The sequence below is a fragment of the Lissotriton vulgaris genome, chromosome 5 (assembly GCF_964263255.1).
Source record: "Lissotriton vulgaris chromosome 5, aLisVul1.2, whole genome shotgun sequence".
NCBI lineage: Eukaryota > Metazoa > Chordata > Amphibia > Caudata > Salamandridae > Lissotriton > Lissotriton vulgaris.
In genome coordinates this window covers 1,564,417,282-1,564,437,665 of record NC_141693.1, presented here as the reverse complement: position 1 = coordinate 1,564,437,665, position 20,384 = coordinate 1,564,417,282, and the positions used below count along the sequence as shown (strand labels likewise).

The window sequence follows — 20,384 nt, the reverse complement described above, 5'->3', positions numbered from 1 at the left end:
TTGAACCATCTCAAGCTGAACCCGGGCAAGACCGAGTTGATCTTGCCCGGGAAGAGTGAGATCAGCTGGGGCCCCCATTTCTGGCCCCTGGATATGGGCCTTCCTCCTAAAAAATCTCACTCAGTAAAAAGCTTGGGATTGACCATCAGCGAGGATCTCTCTCTGAAAACACAGATTGGAACAGTAGTCTCCTCGGGGTTCTTCCAACTGAGAAAAATCAAGAAAATTGCTCACCTTCTTACCCATTCTGCCCTGATCCAAGCAGTTATCGCCTTAGTTCTGTCCCGCATTGATTTCTCCAACTGTCTATACTTGGGCCTGCCTGCAGGTCAACTTAAAAGACTGCAATATCTTCAAAATCAAGCAGCCAGGCTGATTTGCAAGTTACCCAAGTGGGAATCCATCAAACTAGGACTAGAGAGACTACACTGGCTACCTGTGGCCCAGAGAGCCACATTTAAAGCCGGTTGCATTATTTTCAAGGCCTTACAAGGCCAGGACCCCCTGTTTATAAGACAGCTGATAGGGAGATACTCCCCCTCGCGTAGTCTGCGCTCAGCCCATAAAGATCTCTTGGTGGTGCCCCGGTTTAAGGAGAAGCGACAAGGAGGCAGCTGTTTCCACTTCTTGGCAGCCTCCTTATGGAACTCCTTGCCTCTGACTCTTAGACAGAGTAAGGATCTCCTTACCTTCAGACGGGCATTTAAAACCTTGCTCTTCACACAGGCTTTCACTGTATAGATTGTTGTTAACACTTTCCCCTTGTTATGTTATTTATCTGATCTTTCCAATAGCGCCATGAAGCCCATGGGCGTACGTGCGCTGTACAAATAATAATTAACATAACATTAACAAAGAAAAGCAGGGTTCTTGTTCCCTTGCACAAGTGGTCCAAATATCTTGTGGGCACTCACTTTAGTTGCTGAATACTTATTATCATTGCATTTAATATACCCTGAAATTGCCTTTTCTTCAATTTTATTGTTTGAGAGTTGCATTCCCCTATCTGTTAGTATGAGGTCTCCATACGTTAGGCCTTCCCTTGCAGCAGACACCAAGGGGCATATTTATGAGTTCTGGCGCATCTCTGCAAATCAGCAGGGATGCGCCAGAACAAATGCGTCACGCAAAACTACCCTTGCGTCACGGCGGATGAGCCATCAGGATTCAAGCAAGCCGGGCCGAAGACGGCTGTAATGCCAGAAACCAGTCCCCGGAAGATTGTTTCCTTTCTGGTAAATAATTGGCTTGGTAGTTTGGTCTGCCCTGTTCCCATGATGCACTGGGCCAGAGACAGACTAATTTGCATCTAGCCAGGTTCTGAGCTGGGATGGTGCAGTGAGCTAAAAAACGGTGATGGATCAAGCCCTGATCACTTGACTGGGTAGGAGTGTCTTGCTTAATTCAGATACTCTGTCCATCACCAACCCCTTTTTGAATCGTTTTGGGCACCACAAGTGTGGAAGGGTATACTCAGATGTGAGTCCCTTGCTCACTGCACCATCAGGATTCAAGCAAGCCGGGCCGAAGACGGCTGTAATGCCAGAAACCGGTCCCCGGAAGCTTGTTTCCTTTCTGGTAAAGAATTGGCTTGGTAGTTTGGTCTGCCCTGTTCCCATGATGCACTGGGCCAGAGACAGACTAATTTGCATGTAGCCCGGTTCTGAGCTGGGATGGTGCAGTGAGCTAAAAAACGGTGATGGATCAAGCCCTGATCACTTGACTGGGTAGGAGTGTCTTGCTTAATTCAGATACTCTGTCCATCACCAACCCCTTTTTGAATCGTTTTGGGCACCACAAGTGTGGAAGGGTATACTCAGATGTGAGTCCCTTGCTCACTGCACCATCAGGATTCAAGCAAGCCGGGCCGAAAACGGCTGTAATGCCAGAAACCGGTCCCCGGAAGCTTGTTTCCTTTCTGGTAAAGAATTGGCTTGGTAGTTTGGTCTGCCCTGTTCCCATGATGCAATGGGCCAGAGACAGAGAAATGTGCATGTAGCCAGGTTCTGAGCTGGGATGGTGCAGTGAGCTAAATAACGGTGATGGATCAAGCCCTGATCTCTTGACTGGGTAGGAGTGTCTTGCTTAATTCAGATATTCTGTCCATCACCACCCCCTTTTTGAAGCATTTACAATGCGGCACGCCGTGGCGCAAGGGTAGGCAGATGCATGACGCATCTCATGACGTAAGGGCGGCGCATCGCTGGAGTCGCGTCGCAAGCGCGAGGCGACTCCAGCAATGCTCGGTTGTGCCCTATACTTAACGTGCTGCGTCAGTCCTTACGCCTGCTTCAAGCAGGCGTAAGGAATTGACGTAGCAGCGTCGCACAAGTGCCTGCGTGAAATCTTGTAGATTTCACGCAGGCACTTTTGCGAGGCGTACCTGCCCCGGAACGCCCACCCTGCGCCGGAACTCCCACATGTGGCGCAGGGATTTACAAAGTGACGCATCTGCCTAGATGCGTCACGTTGTAAATGGGTCGCTGGGATGCGCCACGTTTACGCCGCCGTTGCGTCACGCAACGGTGGCATAAACGTGGCGCAAGTGCCTTGTAAATATGCCTCTCAGTTTCAGTTTGATGCTAGGTAGCAAGGCAGCTTGCGCAGAACACATTTCCTGTTCAAATTAACATTTTTTGCCAAATGTCCTTATCTGCACATAATCGTTGAACATGCCTTACTCCTCAGCCCTTTTGTTTTCACTTACTGGTCTGCAAATTAACCCTGGCTGAACAGCATAGGGGGAAATTTTTAAATGCTTGCTGAACTTTTCGAACTGATAATGCATCATGTAATTAAATGCTTTTTCTAAAACAGTAGGTGGATCAGTGAGTTAGACACTCACACCATTGGCAATCCACTGGACGTGTGCACCGGGATAAGGTTACAGTGAAATAGCAACCAAAGGTAGCTTAGAGACAAGGACATGCCAGTCACATAGTGCTTCCCGGGCATAGACAATGGTTGGTATAATTAAGAAATGTGAATGACTGCCTTAGCCTCACATTCTCTCCCCAGATTTTATAGTTATTACATTTATTTTCCAAAAATGTACAGCTCAAACAAGAAGCTAAATGCAGTATCCTGTCCGCAGTGAAGCATACACATGTTACACATTTTAGCACAATCCAAAATTACATCAAACCATCTGAACACATTGTAGCACAGCATCATAAGGAGGTGTCATTAAGCACCGTAATGAACGTGGTGTGGTTGTTCTCCACCCTACCAGAACAAGTTGCAGTAATGCCCTATGTGTGTGGGGGCGGGGAGTCCCTGTTCTGTTTACGTCGTGTCTGTCGCGCTAAGTTTTTCGTGTAGTCAGTCCGCAACTGATGGGTGGTCCTTTAGTGGAATATCATCTGCAATCTCCATTTTTTACTGTCCCCTGTTGGTAATGTATGTCGTGTGTAGTCCCCAGAAGTTTTTGGGGCGGCTCCTGGGAGGTAGTAGTTCACTGTAATTCTCCGTCTGTGTGCTACAGTAAAGCATATCTCGTGACCACTGTGTCATGGTGGGGGTAGGGCCACGCAGCCAATGGACAGCGACTCCGCATTTCGCAAGCAGCAGTCTACGCTTCCCTCGCGCAATGTTTTTGGAATAACCCAGCAGTGCCAGGGCTGGATCCGGGGCAAGCTCTATTTCAAATATTTTTGCTAGCTCCTTAAAAATCAATTCCCAAAATGTATATATTCTAGGGCAGGACCACGCAAGGTGCATGAAATCTGTCATGGGTTCCGGGCACCTATCACAGGCCGAAGTGTCTTGGCCTGTGTATCTATGTAATCTTTCCGGAGTATAATATGCTCTTTATATAGTGAACCAGCCGTAGATGGCAGCAGCATTTCCTTCCTTTAACCAACCTGCTTGTAACATACAGTTAAAAGCAAAAATTACACATGTAAACAAGACAGACCTGTCTGTGAACGTGCACACATATTCCTATTCATTAAACCAGTGTGGCGGAAGTGTAGGGAATATCCAAATATCCGAGTCAAGCAGGAAGGGAGAAATATGTGCTCAGTAAAGACATCTGCTGTACGGCAATTAAACTGTCCCTACCTTCATGCCCTTAACATTAATGTCAAAAACATGAATTGATTTACAAACAGTGAATGTGAAAAAAGTTAAGTCAATGCATCCCAGCAATTTGGTTCCTCTCTTATTTCACATTATTTGCTTAATCTTGCATTCCCCAAGAGTGCTAGCTATTTTATCATGCTGTGTTTCTGTATTATTTTGACTATCTTATTACTCTTGTACACAGATGTCAAAATATTTTCAAGGTAAAAGCTAGAGGAAATAAAGTGCTTAAATGTGAGTGAGTGCCGTATATATTTTTGGAAGTGGTAATGCCAGGAAGATGCGAGGAAGTGCAGAGAGGGTGCGGAAGAGGAAAGAAAGGCAGAAGAAGAGGTGCAGATGGGCAAGATGTGCTGAAACAAATGGGCATACATATCTAACATATAGAGCAAATAACTGAAGGCCGAAAATTCTTCCACAGGCCTCCATGCTATTTAATTTTCAAACTCACAATTTCAGAAGTGAAACATTTCCAATGGTAATAATTTATAACAAATTATTATTGTTACTCATTTATCTAGCTTAACAACAATTCATTGACAAAGCCAATCACAGTGACATATTTGAGGTGTATCTAAGTTGTTGTGTTATATATGTCTGAATGCAATTACATTTCGGAGAGAAACCAAAATACTGGTTGGGTGGCACACTATGGAAATTAGAAATTTCTTTTAAATGTTCCATTTAGAGAGCCCCCACAATTTTTCATCTTTCTTAAAGACCTGTCTGCACATATTTCTAAGTGACTGAATGCAGCCAGCAGCTGTAGGTGCTTCCCAAAGCCTGTTTAGAGCATTTTCTTCCAAAAATGATGCTGCATGCAGTATACAACACTAGGCAAGCACACACTTTAAAGGGCCTGAAGTTGTAGCACTGTACAATTTGCACATTATATTTACTGTTGAACACATTAATGCAGTATGGTGCAGTTTTAAATGTGTTTAGTATTTCAAGACTATACGTTTCCACTGCTTTATAAGCCATACTTTATCTCTAAATTAATTTGCTATAAAATGCACCATTTGCCAATCATGTTTTCAATTTTTTCTCAGGAGGAGAGGCGACTTTGGACCCCACGTTTATCCATTAAGCTTGCTCATGTCACTCACTACATAAATGTCATACCCAAATTTTACACCCCACCACTTTCAAATGTCACCAGTCGCCAATCTACATGCCAGCCCATCTGCCATTCAGTTGTCTCAGGCCTAGGTCACACTTTTTCAAGCACAACATTAGCACTGGTGAAGGAGCTTAATTTATGTTTTACATCCAAGCGGATCATTTTTTTAGGTCTCGGCTAAAAGACGCGCGTAAGCGCGTCTCCGCCGAGATCTTATGTCAGGGACGATGCTTCCCAGGAGACAGCCTTGGTCACGCGCATTGCCTCAAGGAGGCGATTTCCGCTGGCCACGCGCTCGCGAACGCGCTCAGCTGCTGTCTCCTGGGAAGCAGCTACACCACACGCGCATGCGCAGAAACAGCGACAGACACACACGAGCGCTCATGCACGCACGCACCCACACATACAGCGAACCCAGCGTCGCATGCATACACACACACACACACACGTGCACCGAGCATCCCCCCCACCCCTCCGTTGTCGCACCCCTCCCCTCCGCCGTCGCACCCCGCCCCCCACCCCTCCGCCGTCGCGCACACACACATGCAGACATACAGGCATTCTCTCCCCCCCCCCCCCCGCTCCGCTCACCGGTCAAAGGCCCTCCGGACACGCAGACATACAGGCATTCTCTCTCCCCCCCCCTCCCCCCGCTCCGCTCACCGGTCAAAGGCCCTCCGACCGCGGGGCTCTCCCTCGGTGCTCCTCCAGGCACTCCGTGGGCGCGGGCTTCACAAAACGGAAGTCCCGCCCCACGATAGGTTTCGTTTTCTCAGTCCCGCCCCACGTTAGGTTTCGCTTGCAGCTCGTTGGGTATAAAAGCTTGTCGATCCAAGTGTGTGTGTATTGCAGATGTTATCCCTTTTTACAACAAACCTTGACCTCACCAGAGATTCGTAATTGTCCAAACATTCCTCTATCTTGGTTAGTTTTTGTGTAATAGGAGATAGCAAGGTAGTTAAAATACTCTCAAATGTCTTCCACTGTTCTAAATCACAGTTCGAGTTAATACCATTTTCCGCTGCATAATTGGTATCACCATCAACCAAATCGGCATTAATTATAGGACTGCCCTCCTCGGGTGAGACACTGTCACGGGTTTTGTTCGACCTTGCCACTTTTGCTCTACAAGGCTCTACAAGGCCTTTGTGGTCCTCCTCCCCGCTTCCTTTTTACTGCCGGTTCCAGAGTTAATCATTTGGTAGAGGTTTTTTTATTTGGGGATGTGGCAGATGCACGTGTAGAGACGCTGGCTGTAATGTTACTTTGGGTCAGTGGCGATTTTGGGGAATCCTCTAGTGTTCCAAGGGGATATGGAACTTCAACGCCAACCTCAATATTAGTCGATGGTATAATAATGATTACATCTTGATGAGCTGGCGAGCGAGCTGTAGCTATAGTCCCTAGGGAAGATCTCCTATTTAATAACTGGACCAGAGACAACAGATGCTCGGTACAGAGGTCCCCTAAGAATAAACTGATCAAGCGTCCCCACCACGCTGCCACCATGAGAAGTACCTAGGTATTTCCTTTCCTGTTTGCTCATCTTTAATAACTTAAGTGAACTTAAGCCAACTGGTAATGCAGAGTAGTGAGTAGTGAGTGCAGAGTGGTAATGCAGAGTAGTGAGTGCAGAGTAGTGAGTGCAGAGCAGTGAGTGCAGAGCAGTGAGACCAGAGCAGTGAGTGCAGAGCAGTGAGTGTAGAGTAGTGAGTGCAGAGTAGTGAGTGCAGAGTAGTGAGTGCAGAGTAGTGAGTGCAGAGTAGTGAGTGCAGAGTAGTGAGTGCAGAGTGGTAATGCAGAGTAGTGAGTGCAGAGTAGTGAGTGCAGAGTAGTGAGTGCAGAGTAGTGAGTGCAGAGTAGTGAGTGCAGAGTGCAGAGTAGTGAGTGCAGAGTGCAGAGTAGTGAGTGCAGAGTAGTGAGTGCAGAGTGCAGAGTAGTGAGTGCAGAGTGCAGAGTAGTGAGTGCAGAGTAGTGAGTGCAGAGTAGTGAGTGCAGAGTAGTGAGTGCAGAGTAGTGAGTGCAGAGTGGTAATGCAGAGTAGTGAGTGCAGAGTAGTGAGTGCAGAGTAGTGAGTGCAGAGTAGTGAGTGCAGAGTGCAGAGTAGTGAGTGCAGAGTGCAGAGTAGTGAGTGCAGAGTAGTGAGTGCAGAGTGCAGAGTAGTGAGTGCAGAGTGCAGAGTAGTGAGTGCAGAGTAGTGAGTGCAGAGTAGTGAGTGCAGAGTAGTGAGTGCAGAGTAGTGAGTGCAGAGTGCAGAGTAGTGAGTGCAGAGTGCAGAGTAGTGAGTGCAGAGTGCAGAGTAGTGAGTGCAGAGTGCAGAGTAGTGAGTGCAGAGTGCAGACTAGTGAGTGCAGAGTAGTGAGTGCAGAGTAGTGAGTGCAGAGTAGTGAGTGCAGAGTAGTGAGTGCAGAGTAGTGAGTGCAGAGTAGTGAGTGCAGAGTAGTGAGTGCAGAGTAGTGAGTGCAGAGTAGTGAGTGCAGAGTGCAGAGTGCAGAGTAGTGAGTGCAGAGTGCAGAGTAGTGAGTGCAGAGTGCAGAGTAGTGAGTGCAGAGTGCAGAGTAGTGAGTGCAGAGTAGTGAGTGCAGAGTAGTGAGTGCAGAGTAGTGAGTGCAGAGTAGTGAGTGCAGAGTAGTGAGTGCAGAGTGCAGAGTAGTGAGTGCAGAGTGCAGAGTAGTGAGTGCAGAGTGCAGAGTAGTGAGTGCAGAGTGCAGAGTAGTGAGTGCAGAGTGCAGAGTAGTGAGTGCAGAGTAGTGAGTGCAGAGTAGTGAGTGCAGAGTAGTGAGTGCAGAGTAGTGAGTGCAGAGTAGTGAGTGCAGAGTAGTGAGTGCAGAGTGCAGAGTAGTGAGTGCAGAGTGCAGAGTAGTGAGTGCAGAGTAGTGAGTGCAGAGTGCAGAGTAGTGAGTGCAGAGTAGTGAGTGCAGAGTGCAGAGTAGTGAGTGCAGAGTGCAGAGTAGTGAGTGCAGAGTAGTGAGTGCAGAGTAGTGAGTGCAGAGTAGTGAGTGCAGAGTAGTGAGTGCAGAGTAGTGAGTGCAGAGTAGTGAGTGTGCAGAGTAGTGAGTGCAGAGTAGTGAGTGTGCAGAGTAGTGAGTGTGCAGAGCAGTGAGTGCAGGTGCAGAGTGGTGTGTATTGGCAATGTAAATGACAATGCCATTTATTTATGATTTAAAGAAAAAAAAGAAATGTCATGAGCAATGCCAATTGCTCTACCTTTAATGATGCCGAGACCATTGCATTGCAAATGCTTGTCTTATTCATGTTACTGAATTTATTGAATTGCAAAGCACTTTGAGAAAAATGATTTTTGAACAAATGGCCTATGGTGCTATTGCACATATGTATGCTATAACATGTATACAAAGCACAAACAAATTAGAAAAAATGTGCACCTACCTGTTTCAGTCTGTAAAGAACTCTTAGGAGGTCGCACTTTTTCAATGCATGTTGTCAAGAAAGTAGCTAGTTTGGACATTAGCTAAGTTCAGAACAAGTCAAGGTCATTTTTAAAGGCTTTCTAGAGAAGGGCTCAAACATAAATAAGAGAGTCCCTGAAGGGCGGGAAGAAAGCAGGAGAAAGGCAGGTTAGAACAGGCAGGGTATAAAAAACTGGAGGTCTGCAAGAGAAACTATGTAATTAACACTAGTACAAACAACAGGACAGTAAAAGCATGAAAGTGATAGACAAACGATCATCGATGATGGTTTCTATACCCCCAGAAGGGATCTCGTTGTGAGGTTAAAAAAAATCTTACAAGAAGGCAAGGAGCAGACAAATCTCACAGAGTTCAATGAGAATCCCAGCAGCGCCTATGAGGAGTGCTGGGTGGTTCTCTGAGCCAAAGGCGCACGCTTTGGAGTCTAGCCTGCACTCTTTGAGGCAATAAAAATCAGGATAATAATACAGACACATTAGAGAACAGTGTAAGGTACACATAAACAGGATCTGGGCTCAGGGGACATCTGGACTAGAATAAGGGTCAGGGTTAACCCTGGAATACACAGGACTGGAAATCTGCACACTAACTAGGACCGTGCAGGAATACACAATCAGAACCGGAACATATAATCCAAGACAAATAATCTGCATATACAAGACAGATTGGATGTGTGCAGTCAGAACTAGGGACAGGGCAAACAGGGAAACGAGGAGGCAGGATAAAGAAAAGACAGGCAATAAAGACAAATAACTAATCAGGCCAGGAACATAGCATTAAAAAACGTATCCTAGAGGTTGACAGCCGGTGTCTGCGGCCTCATCGGAGCAATAGAAGAGTTCTTTACCTCCCCCCTCCGTAAAGCCCCCCCCCCCCCTCCCCACTCCAAGGTGCTTCAGGAACACCATCCCTCTCTTTCTTTCCCTGTTTGGGGAGTTGTGTCCCCTTTATTTGTTGGAAGTTTGAGATGTACGCCTTTTTTTCTCTCCAGGTTTGATATTAAGAAATCTCAGAGATGAACACAGGTATACCATATTTGAAATACATAACTGAACATTGATCACTCAGTCTTCTCAATAGCGATAGACCCACGTGTATGTCTAACCTTGAGCACACTTGCAGTGGGGCTTCTTCAGCAGAGGCAATATTCTATTTCATTCACTAAGAGGACCACACCACATATCTCTCCCTCTGTCTTTTACCCACCTTTAGATTTGGGTTACAGCTATTGTTTATGTTTGGCAGAGACGCAATGCTGTATATCGCTACCTGTGATGGACTTTGGTTTTAACTTTTTTGCTGTATTTCTCCTACTTGTTTGATTCCTTGTATTTTCATTATATTCAATAAACAGACTTGAAAACGAAAAACAATGAAAACTGAAAGCAAAGGCAAACCTGGAAAATAGCTGCAGGATCAAACAGAGAGGAAGGAGACACAGCAACAAGGTCAGTTGTGATGTGCTGCACTCTGTGCTCAACAAGCAAAATAGCAGGAGGCTCAGGGGAGGAGAACAGGAGACCACCTCCTATTGGAGTCTGATGTTCTTTGTTTCCAAGAAACATGGGCTCTAACACCTTTAACAATTGTTGGCTTCCAAGGGATCCACCACGTAGCTAAGAAAAAAAACATCTTTGGGAGGCCCTCTGGAGGCCTGTCAATATATCTCAACTTGAATATGAAAATAAAAACACGATCAATTTCAACCCAAGATGAGATGCTTCAAGCGCTCGTATTGGAGAGCAGTAAGCCGTTGGCGCCCCGCTTTAAAATCCTCCTGATCAATGTCTATTTCAACAGCTTCGGCTCAGATCGAGCAAGTCGTCTTCGCCAGCTGTGCGATAATCTGGACCAAACCCTCTGTGACCATGTTAACTACGACACAATATTCTGCGGAGACTTTAACCTACGAAAATTAGGATCATTTAACACCACCTCTTTATCTCTAAATCCTTTAAGTACCCAAATGAATAACATCTTAAGTGAACATGGATTACAATTTTTACAGCTCTTACCAAACAGCCAAGGTTCATCATCCCAATCCCTGAAGACCTTCAAAGGAATAAGTACCATCGACTACGTTTTTGCCACAGCGAACCTTATTAATCAACTTGCGAGCTTCAAAGTGCCTTTTTCCAAAGATAGTGACCATCTACCACTTTGTACAACATTTAATGTAAATCTCCTGAAACACAAAGGTCATAAAGTGTTGGGTACTTCATGCAACGACGAAAGATTTCACCTAATCAATTTACGGAATTTTGCATTTTGGAAAGCAGCCACAGGACAGTCCTTGCAAGCCCAAAGCGGCGAATACCTACTATCTCACTGGACTCCCATTATTAGGGGCATCCATGAATTACTTAATCCTCAAAAAGGCCCCAGGAAGCACCAGTTAATACCAATCAACTATAATCAAACGATTTTGGTGAGCTCACTGCACATTCGTAAGCCGACAATGGCACTCAAGAAAACTTGCAATGTACTAACCAAAGTCGACCTGTCTTTGGAACTCCAGGGTGCAAGAAAAAAGCATAGGCAATTGATAAGGCAGGAAAAAAATCAACAGAGGGAAAAGGATTGGCAATATGTCCACTCAATCAGGAGCAATCATAATCATGCAGACATATGAAGATACATCAAAAACAAAACAAGCCGAGACCAAGTAAGGAGCAACTCCATCACTGAAGCAATGTGGTCTTCGCAGGTAAACAACCTCTATGTAGTTGATCAAACAGGAGCCTCTCAGCCTGAATACTCAGATGCTTCGGATGACTCAGAGGACAGTGCCTCCACATTTACGATTAATAGTATTAAAAAAGTACTGAGCAAAATAAGATCCTCAGGTGCACCTGGTCTGAATGGCCTCCCGGTCCAACTGTTCAAAGAAGACTCGTCATTATGGTCTGCAATACTTCTCTCACTGTTTACAACCTGCACTAAACTCCATCAAGTACCCGACAGCTGGAGAGGTTCAATATTGCACCCAATTTTTAAAAGGGGCGACAGACTGAATCCCTATAATTATCGGCTGATAGCCTTGTTGGATATTGAGGCTAAGATCTATGCAGCCGCACTCTTAAAAGATCTAGAGGCTTGGGCAACAACAAACGCAATAATTCCTTTTTGCCAAACTGGCTTTAGACCTAATTCCTCCACACTGGACAACATAATCACCCTATCCTACCTTGCCTACCAGGCAACAAACCAGAAGACACCAGCACTCTACGCATGTTTCGTGGACTATTCATCTGCATTCGATCTGGTGGACATAGGCATTCTTTGGAGAAAACTGCAGGCGTGGCGTATTCCTGGCGGCCTTCTCAATTCCATCATATCGCTATACACAACTACCTGGGTGAGGGTCAAGTTGTCAGACACTGCGCTAACCAAGAAGATCAATACCACCCAAGGGTTAAAGCAAGGGTGCGTCCTTGCTCCAATGTTGTTTAATTTATATACAGCGGACATGCCGCGGGCGCTTACCAACGCTAATCTATTCTCCCCAAAAGTCGGCAACACAAAGATCACAATATTGCAATACACGGACGACATCGTCCTCCTCGACAACTCAAAAATAGGTCTCCAGCGAGCACTAAACTCTCTCCACCTATACAATAGTGTAAATAAACTGAAAGTAAACAAAGCAAAAACAAAGGTTCTATCATTCGGAAGGATGCAAAAAAAAAAAAAAACAATTGGTCCCTTGGTCCCTTAAAAATCTCTGGAGCCATATCCTATAACTATTTGGGCACATGGTTTTCTGCAAACGGCACATCAACAACAAACAAGTGTCACATAAAGAACAAGGCAGTGTTAATAACCACAAGACTGTGTCAATTACACGCTCCCTTAAAAGTCCATCCTCTGCGCCAATTAGAAAGGTACTCAGGGCAGTATTACCATCCGCAACTACCTACGGCAGTGAGGCCTTTCCAGGTCAACTCACCAACACCATCAAAAAATTACATCCAAAAATATACAAAAGAGTGTTTAAATGGCCCTGTTATACCAGGGGACCCTTGGTCAGACTTGAATTTGGCCTTGAGGGCATCACATGGTCAAGTATGGGGTCTTTTGTAAAGTACTATCACAGATGTATCACGGCAACACCGGGCACCCTGAAATTTATTTTGCAAGATATCTTCAAACATAAAATCAATCCATGGTCCACTTACTTAAAGACATCAGCAGAAACTTTACAAATCAACTTGACCACTTTAAATACTTCTTCATTTACGTTCGCTGCAATAAGAAGTATAATGAAAAAACAGACTAGATTACTTTCCAAGACCATGGACCTGCAAAAAATTAATACCACTCCACCATTAAGGGCCCTGGCAGCGTCATACAACAATGAAAGTCAAGTTGGACTTAGGGCACAACCTTACCTCAATTGTACTATAGGGAAAGCCTGCCTGACTAAAATTGGCAGTAAGGATGCTGGCATTACAAATCAAAGATTTTAATCCTAACTGGCCGCTGCTTTCTAAAGTAGACAAGTGCAGACTCTGTGGCTACAAATCAGAATCTCTTTTACATTTACTGTGCAGCTGTCCGATCTTGCTTGATTGCCGTCGAACTTTACTAAAGCCACTCTTTTTAATTCACGGCATAAGAACATGCAGCCAAGCTATGAACTGGATTTTTAGCACAATGGTCCCCCCTGAATTGGCAAGAATAGGTACATTTTTTTAAAGCTGCGCAGGACTTCCTAAAAAACTCTATACAAAGCACTGAGACGATTATGTATTAACCCTTAACCCATGGATAACGGACATTGATGCATAGTAGAGTTAGCCTACGCCATAATGGAGTCTTTTTTTTGTTGTCAACTTTTTATTTATTTTATGGAAGGTTTTTTAACTTACTTTTATCCATTATTTTCATAACAGACATGGGAAAGGGAAGATGGCAGAGAGAAAGTCTATATACTAAGTGCTTCCTTTTCTCAGGCACAATAAGCCATTCATATTGCATGGTTTTGACATGCAACTAGCATTTTATTTTACTTCTGTATAATTGTGTTTTTGTCTTAAATGTTTTCTATTGTCATGGTTTTAAGTAATCTACACAATAAACTTTGTATTGACTTGACTTGAGTCAACCAGTTGCAAGGAATAAGGTACCACCAATGACGGAAAGGCAGACTGGGACGAGGAGAGGAGAACTGGGAAACCAGCAGACACAACACAGGAGAGCCAGGAACAGAATACGGGTCGGAGCCCAGAAAGTGAAATATCCAGAATGTTGATGTAAAGAGGTCAGAAAGACTGTGGGATCCAGGAATCAAGACAGAGAATAGAATACCACCACCAGGGTTTGGAGACAGAAAGGACTTCAGGGACCATGATGCAGCAGGAAGATAGTGCATCTGGGAATGCAAAGTGTAGAAGTGCATATATTCCCATTCATGGATTAAGGCAGGACCCAAGAGGTCCGTTATGAGCACCACCTAGTGGCCAGATGGCAATATCCTAACACATATAATCAGAGAATGCTGGCATCATAAGAGGTATATGGACCCACAATGTGTGCGCCAGTCAACAGAATTGGCATAAGTGGCAACAAGGTCCACCATGTTGACATAGCATGGCAGACCTGCTGCCTCAGTGTTTTTCCCCTTCCACCATAGAAATGGGGGACTGTCTGCTTGATGAAAAAACTCTCTGACAAACCAACTGACTCTAGATTCAGCAGCAGGCCAGCATAAGCACGGGAGGCAGAGTCTTGGCAGCATCATTTTTATGGAGACCAGGCCACTTCACTGTAAATTACTCCTTTCATAGTAGTAGGACCCATGTCAGTTTACACATGCTATTACAATGTAAAACAGACACTTTCTTGACCCCGGAAAGTATGGTCTTTGTCTGTAAACAAGGCCCAGACAGCGAGAGGCTGTGACTAGAAAGCAGGCTCGGGCTGATACTAAAGATTCAGGCGTTTTCCTGGTGGACTGGCATAGTGGGAGTCGATTTCAGTACTGGTGGGGGCCAGTTTTGTTGGTGGGGCTCGAGCTGGCTGGGTTGGCTGCCTGCAGTGCTTTGAAACTTTAAAAATAAACCATACAAAACATATGGTTTTTAAGTGTTGATTCAAAACCATTTGTTTTAGCATTTAGTTCATTCCTGTCTCCAGCAGGGTCACAATGAGCATCAATGCCCTTCAGGACTTTGTGGGAGGAACGTGAGGGTTCTGCTGTTGCTTGGCTCACAGCCCAGTGCATATATGATACAGACACTTCATAATTCAAAACAGTGTGTTTCTTTGCACCGTTCTACTGTTTGGTTATACACCATGCAATTGTCATCCATTCTTGCATTAATTCATTCGTCCACTCATTACCATTCCACTATTCATCCAGTGAGCACGTCAGCCCTGTCTCTAGTCTCATCCAGCCGTATAATGATTGCATCAGCCTCTAACCTCCTTGGGGCGCTCAGACTCGTTCCATGCAGTATGGGTGGTCTGACCAAACCTTGCCAGAGTTGCTTTTGGGTCCCAGTCTGGTCCTGCTAGAATCGGCTAGTGAGGGGCATGGTTGGTTATGGGCACCCCTTCCTGCTTCGAGGGCATCCCCCAGCCTACTACCTACTGGGGAAACGCCCAAATGGCAAAGTTCCAATACCGTTTTACACTTTTTTTTAACCCTTTTTCAGAACAACGAAGACACCAATTTTATTTAGATAAATGTAATCCACCCCCATCGAGAGAGGAGACTCTTAACCCTGCTTGCGCAGACAAGATTACTAAGTACGACCGAGTCGATACACTATATCCAGTGGAGTAGGTACCCACTCTACCCTTTTGTAGTTCCACGAGATGGACAACCTAAACAAAGTTTCAGGGGTCCTTTGCCTCTATTTAGCGTGAGTAGACATCACCTTGCCCCCCGCCGCCCCCTCTCCCAGCCCATGCTTCATGTCTTCATTGATTCGCTTATCAATTCATCTGTTTTCTAATCCGGCAGCTCACCAGCAGTGCCGAAAGGGACTTGCAAAAATAACGGGAAAAGTTATAAGCATACTGTTGTCCTCTCTAGTCGGGGTGTGTGTCAGTTTCTGGACTCTACAGTAAATGACCCTCCTCTGACATCACCAGAGGCACAGCTAAACCAAACAGTGTGGGACGCCCCTCCTTTAACAGGCGCTGTGTGACCTTGGACAGGATGTGTCCCGGGCTGCGGCTTCCCTTGAGCTCTCTGTCTTACATTCCCGGGCCCCGTCTATTTTGACAGACCTGACGTAGTCTCACCGTGAGTGCGTCATCGCCCAGGCCTTCTCCGCTACTCATGATCTCAGAGAATGGCCTCTTGACGGGACTGCGTTGAGCCTTTGGCGAGTCTGCCGGCTTGTTTGCCTTCTTCACTTCCGGTGTCTCTTTTTTCTGAAGGCAGGATCCCATCCTTCAGCTGGGCAGGTCAGTCAGTGTCTCCAATCTCTTGTTTTTTTATGATACAAAGTGTATCCTGGAGACCAGCCTGGAGTGCTGTGAGGGCTGACATTCCTCCTGAATGAGGTCACAATCACTGTCAGTTTCCCTCATCCACAACTTTTATTATAGTTCAAATTCTTTTTATTTTTTATTTCATGTTTATGGCGTTTTAAGAGCAAACATTACTTACCTCTATTTAGCAGATTTACTTGCTGGGACCCTAACGCTAAACAACGTATTCTAATTGTTAAGCAACCCAAGGGTGCTGATTGTATAGCCCAAGGCCCAAGGCCGAATATGCGTTATCACCTCCTCCATTTAGCGCTTAGAAACGGCAGAAAAAATGTATGAAACAAAAAGTACCTTTGCGAACTTACTGCTTTCTCTGATACTTTCAACAATAAGGCCCTCGTTCTATGTTGAGAGGAAGTAATGGGGCTGATATGTCTGCCTGGTTACAAGCCAGAGATGTAGTGGAAATGACAATGAAGGACTTTATGTGGAATTGGAGCTGCCATACACGATAGAGGATGCCCTTTTCTGTTGCAGTCAGCGTACATAACTCTCCATGTGCTTTACCTGGCGAGATTTGCAAAGCAGAAAACCTTGAGAGTGCAAAATCCTCTTGCATTGTTCCTGTTCATTTGTTGTGGGCGGTTCAAGTTACCCTTCAATTATGACATTGTTCATAACAAATATTCCTTGCTGTTGCTCTTTTTGAGTATTGATTCCCCAGAGCAGGGCTTTAAGTGGAATGAAAAAACAAGGGGGTCTCTTAAAGGGGCCGGGGTGGCCCCTTTGAGATTAAGGGCGTGACTTAAAAATACGCAAGCTAAAAACCTGTGCCTAGGTAGTTTGCCTCCGGACTGGTATTTTGCTACTTCTGCCCTTGCATCCAGCACATAACACAACAAGTAACATTACAACGACAAGAAGTCAGTGCTATTGGCTTTACCAATGGTTGTTAATTATGTAAGATAAGTAGGCAACAACTATGAATGCTGCCGTTCTGAAAAGATGAGACTGTGAAAGAACTATAACGAGTCTCTTTGAAGTTACTTCAAAGACAGTGAAGGGTGGGACTGCTGTAGAGCTAAGATTTTTCTTTTCACCTTCAGGCCCGATAGAGACCCGTCTCAGCACCTGTTATTTAGAACTGTCGGCGCTGAGCACCGGCAGGGGGGGCCGGCCTGGCCCACTTAAAAGCCCTGCCCCAGAGTAGTTTGTCATAGATTTAGTTTCGCTATTGCACAGCAAGACAGCGTTCATCATTTGGAATAAATTGTATTTTTCGTATATTCCCAACCACTGCACCCACCCTTCGACCACGCTACGTAGCACTGGCCGATGTACAAAACCTAACATTTAATCTGCACTTCTAGGCACACCAGGGCCGGACTGGGAAACCAAAGCAGCCCTGGCAATTTTCTTGGACCAGCCCCTGATGAAGCACTGTTTGACCCGACCCAATACCCCCTCCCCCAGGGGCGGCCTTAGGCATGTGCAAGCTATGCACCTGCACAGGGCCACCAAACCCCAGGGGCCACCATGCCAAAATATATCACTAATATAATAATCCTCTGCGATGGATACATATTTGCGTGGCGGCCCCTGGCAGGGATTTGGCGGCCTCCGGCTCTGTTCCACTTCCAAACACCCTGGACCCCCCTCGTCACTGGCCTCTGCTCTTCCCCGCCCAGACCCCCTCTTCCGGGGTCCCCTACCTACGCTCCCTACTCAGGGCCATCATGAGCCTAGAGCCGCCCCTGCTCCCCCCCCCGAAGAGTGGAAATGCTTGCTTGCTACTTTTGTTACAGGCTGCCAATATTGCAGCACTGTTAGAAAACCGGCCCCCGGTAGCAAAACCGGCCCTGAGACTGCAAAACCAGCCCCCACCCTTTCACCCTCCCGGGGAAATGCCTGATGCCCGCCTATGGCCAGTCCAGCAATGGCTGCATAAATAATTTACACATTACCTCTAAACCAACCCTGGCTGCTTTTGTGCCAAACTACCAGAGAGGTAAGCACAGATTAATTTAGTGACTTTTGTAGTTCATCATAACAATCATCCTGAGAAGGATTGTGGTTGTTGCCTGAGTTACCCAATATCTTACAGTTTGTAATATGGCATGGTGCCAGGCACTCCCACACACGGGTGTAGATGTATTACTGTTTGCAATCCACAAATGCGCCTGGAAAGTTGTGCCAATCCGGGTTTCAATGTGTACTGCTGGGAATGTCATGTGACATGTTTCTGTGTTGCTCTTTCCGAGTTCAGGAGTGCACACCCAGCACAATTCTGCACTGAGGAAAAGTAGTCCCGCTGTGAAATGTCACTTTTTTCTGTCTTTTATTTTCCTTCAGAAATACAACAATTTACATCAGGGATAAGTATTCAAATCGAAATAAAGTATACCCTATGGATAAACCCCTTCCACTGCAGCTACACCCATTTCAGAGATGCTCTGGTCCCCTTCACACCTTGAAAGGGGAGTTGCTCAAGCCCGCTGCTAGAAGAAACACGTGACATTTGCCAGGTTCAGAGAAGAGTTTGTGAAGGGCCACAAATTCATGAGTGTGGATGTTCAAAAACCCTCAGGCATACCGTTGTTATGTGCTGTCCCTTTTCACTATTAACCTGCTTCATTTTATTATTTTTATGCTCCACATATCTATAATCTTTTTTAAAATGTTTTATTTATTGCACGTTGTATCAATAATAAGTACTTAACTCCATGGCTGCTAAGGCAATTCCCCTCCTGTGCTGGGAATTGCTGTATTCCTTTATTTCATGACGAGCTGGGCTCGTCATCAGTGTTTGAGGAGGCTACACCATGACGAGCCCAGCTCGTCATGAGTGTGGAAGGGGTTAAATACACGAGGAGATTCATGAGTTAACGACAAAATTGTAGTGAGAAAAAAAGAATCAACCCTGTAGCTTTGTGGATTTTATCATTTTAAACACCCCAATTACCCCTCACCACCCAGCCACCCCCCCAGCAGCTGACGAGAGATCCAGATAACAAATATATATAATTCATTCTTAAGGCTTTAACAAACATCTCCCTAAAAACCCTTTCTCATATGGAAATATAAACATTAAATAGCCAGCAAACATTTATATGCCCCATAAAATCTCCAAATGGCTCTAAAGTGCTGTGTGCCATAGCAGCAATCTGATAATAATACTATCAGGTAATGCCAGGTTGAAAACTCCCCTCAACCCATTCTGTCAGTGGATCCCAGATTCTCAAGCCTTTCTCTTTCTGTTGGATGTATGTCGTTACAACACATACTTTTACAACGCATACCTTTACAACGCATTTTTTACACCGCAACATCCATTACAACGCATTCCATTACAACGCATGCCATTACAACAAAATCTTTGAAACTACCTTTACAACGCATTACACTACAACGCATACTACATTTACAACGCATACCATTACAACGCATACCATTACATTGCATGCATGGTAAGTATTGGATAGTGTAGGGGTAAACATTACTATTCTAACTCCGGGGGGTGCAACAGTAGGGTAAGTGTTGGATAGTGTAGGGGTTAAAATTCCAGGGGGTGCAACAGTAGGGTAAGTATTGGATAGTGTAGGGGTACAAATTACTATTTAACTCCAGGGAGTGCAACAGTAGGGTAAGTGTTGGATAGTGTAGGTATGCGTTGTAATGGTATGAATTGTAATGACTGAGTTGTAAAGGTATGCGTTGTAGTGGTATGTGTTGTAGGGACATGCGTTGTAATGGTTGCGTTGTAATGGCATGCGTTGTAATGGATGTTGCAGTGTAAAAGTTTTGTTGTAAAGGTAGTGAGTTGTAAAAGTTGCGTTGTAAGTGTTGTTTCCCCTTTCTGTCGAGCACAAGTCCCCTTCCTTGCATAGACAGCGTTCTCCAAATTGTAGACCTATAAGAACAGGGCTAGCCACTGTTGAAATCCCTTAGGATTGGAGTCCAACCATGCTGAAGCAATGCACAGCCGCAAAACAGCCATAGCTATGAAGATTAAGTCTTGCCCTACAGTATCCACCCCTCCTCTGCCACTCCTAACAAGATCAGACAGGGAGAAAGCATACATTCCAATCCTAACACTTCCCTGAAATATTTAGCGATATCTTGGTTCACATGTGTAAGCATGCTACATGAGGCATAAATATGGATGGCCAAGACAATGCACAGTGAGGACAGTATGTCCCCTTACCCTTCCCCATTTAGCAATCTTAAATGGGGTATAATAAAGAGAAAGCAGGTTTTATGATACTATGCTTACAATCGAGTGGGTAATAAAACATTCTGTG

General features: G+C 45.3%; 1 protein-coding gene across 1 annotated transcript in view; it reads right to left on the bottom strand.

The window, feature by feature from the left end:
* LOC147715169 (uncharacterized) overlaps positions 1–16,041 on the bottom strand; it is a 146,263-nt gene extending 130,222 nt beyond the window's left edge. The window contains exon 1 of the mRNA XM_086919773.1: positions 15,892–16,041. Coding sequence (XP_086775899.1) covers positions 15,892–16,041 — 150 coding nt within the window. The remainder of the gene's footprint in view (positions 1–15,891) is intronic.
* Positions 16,042–20,384: the final 4,343 nt, after the last annotated feature.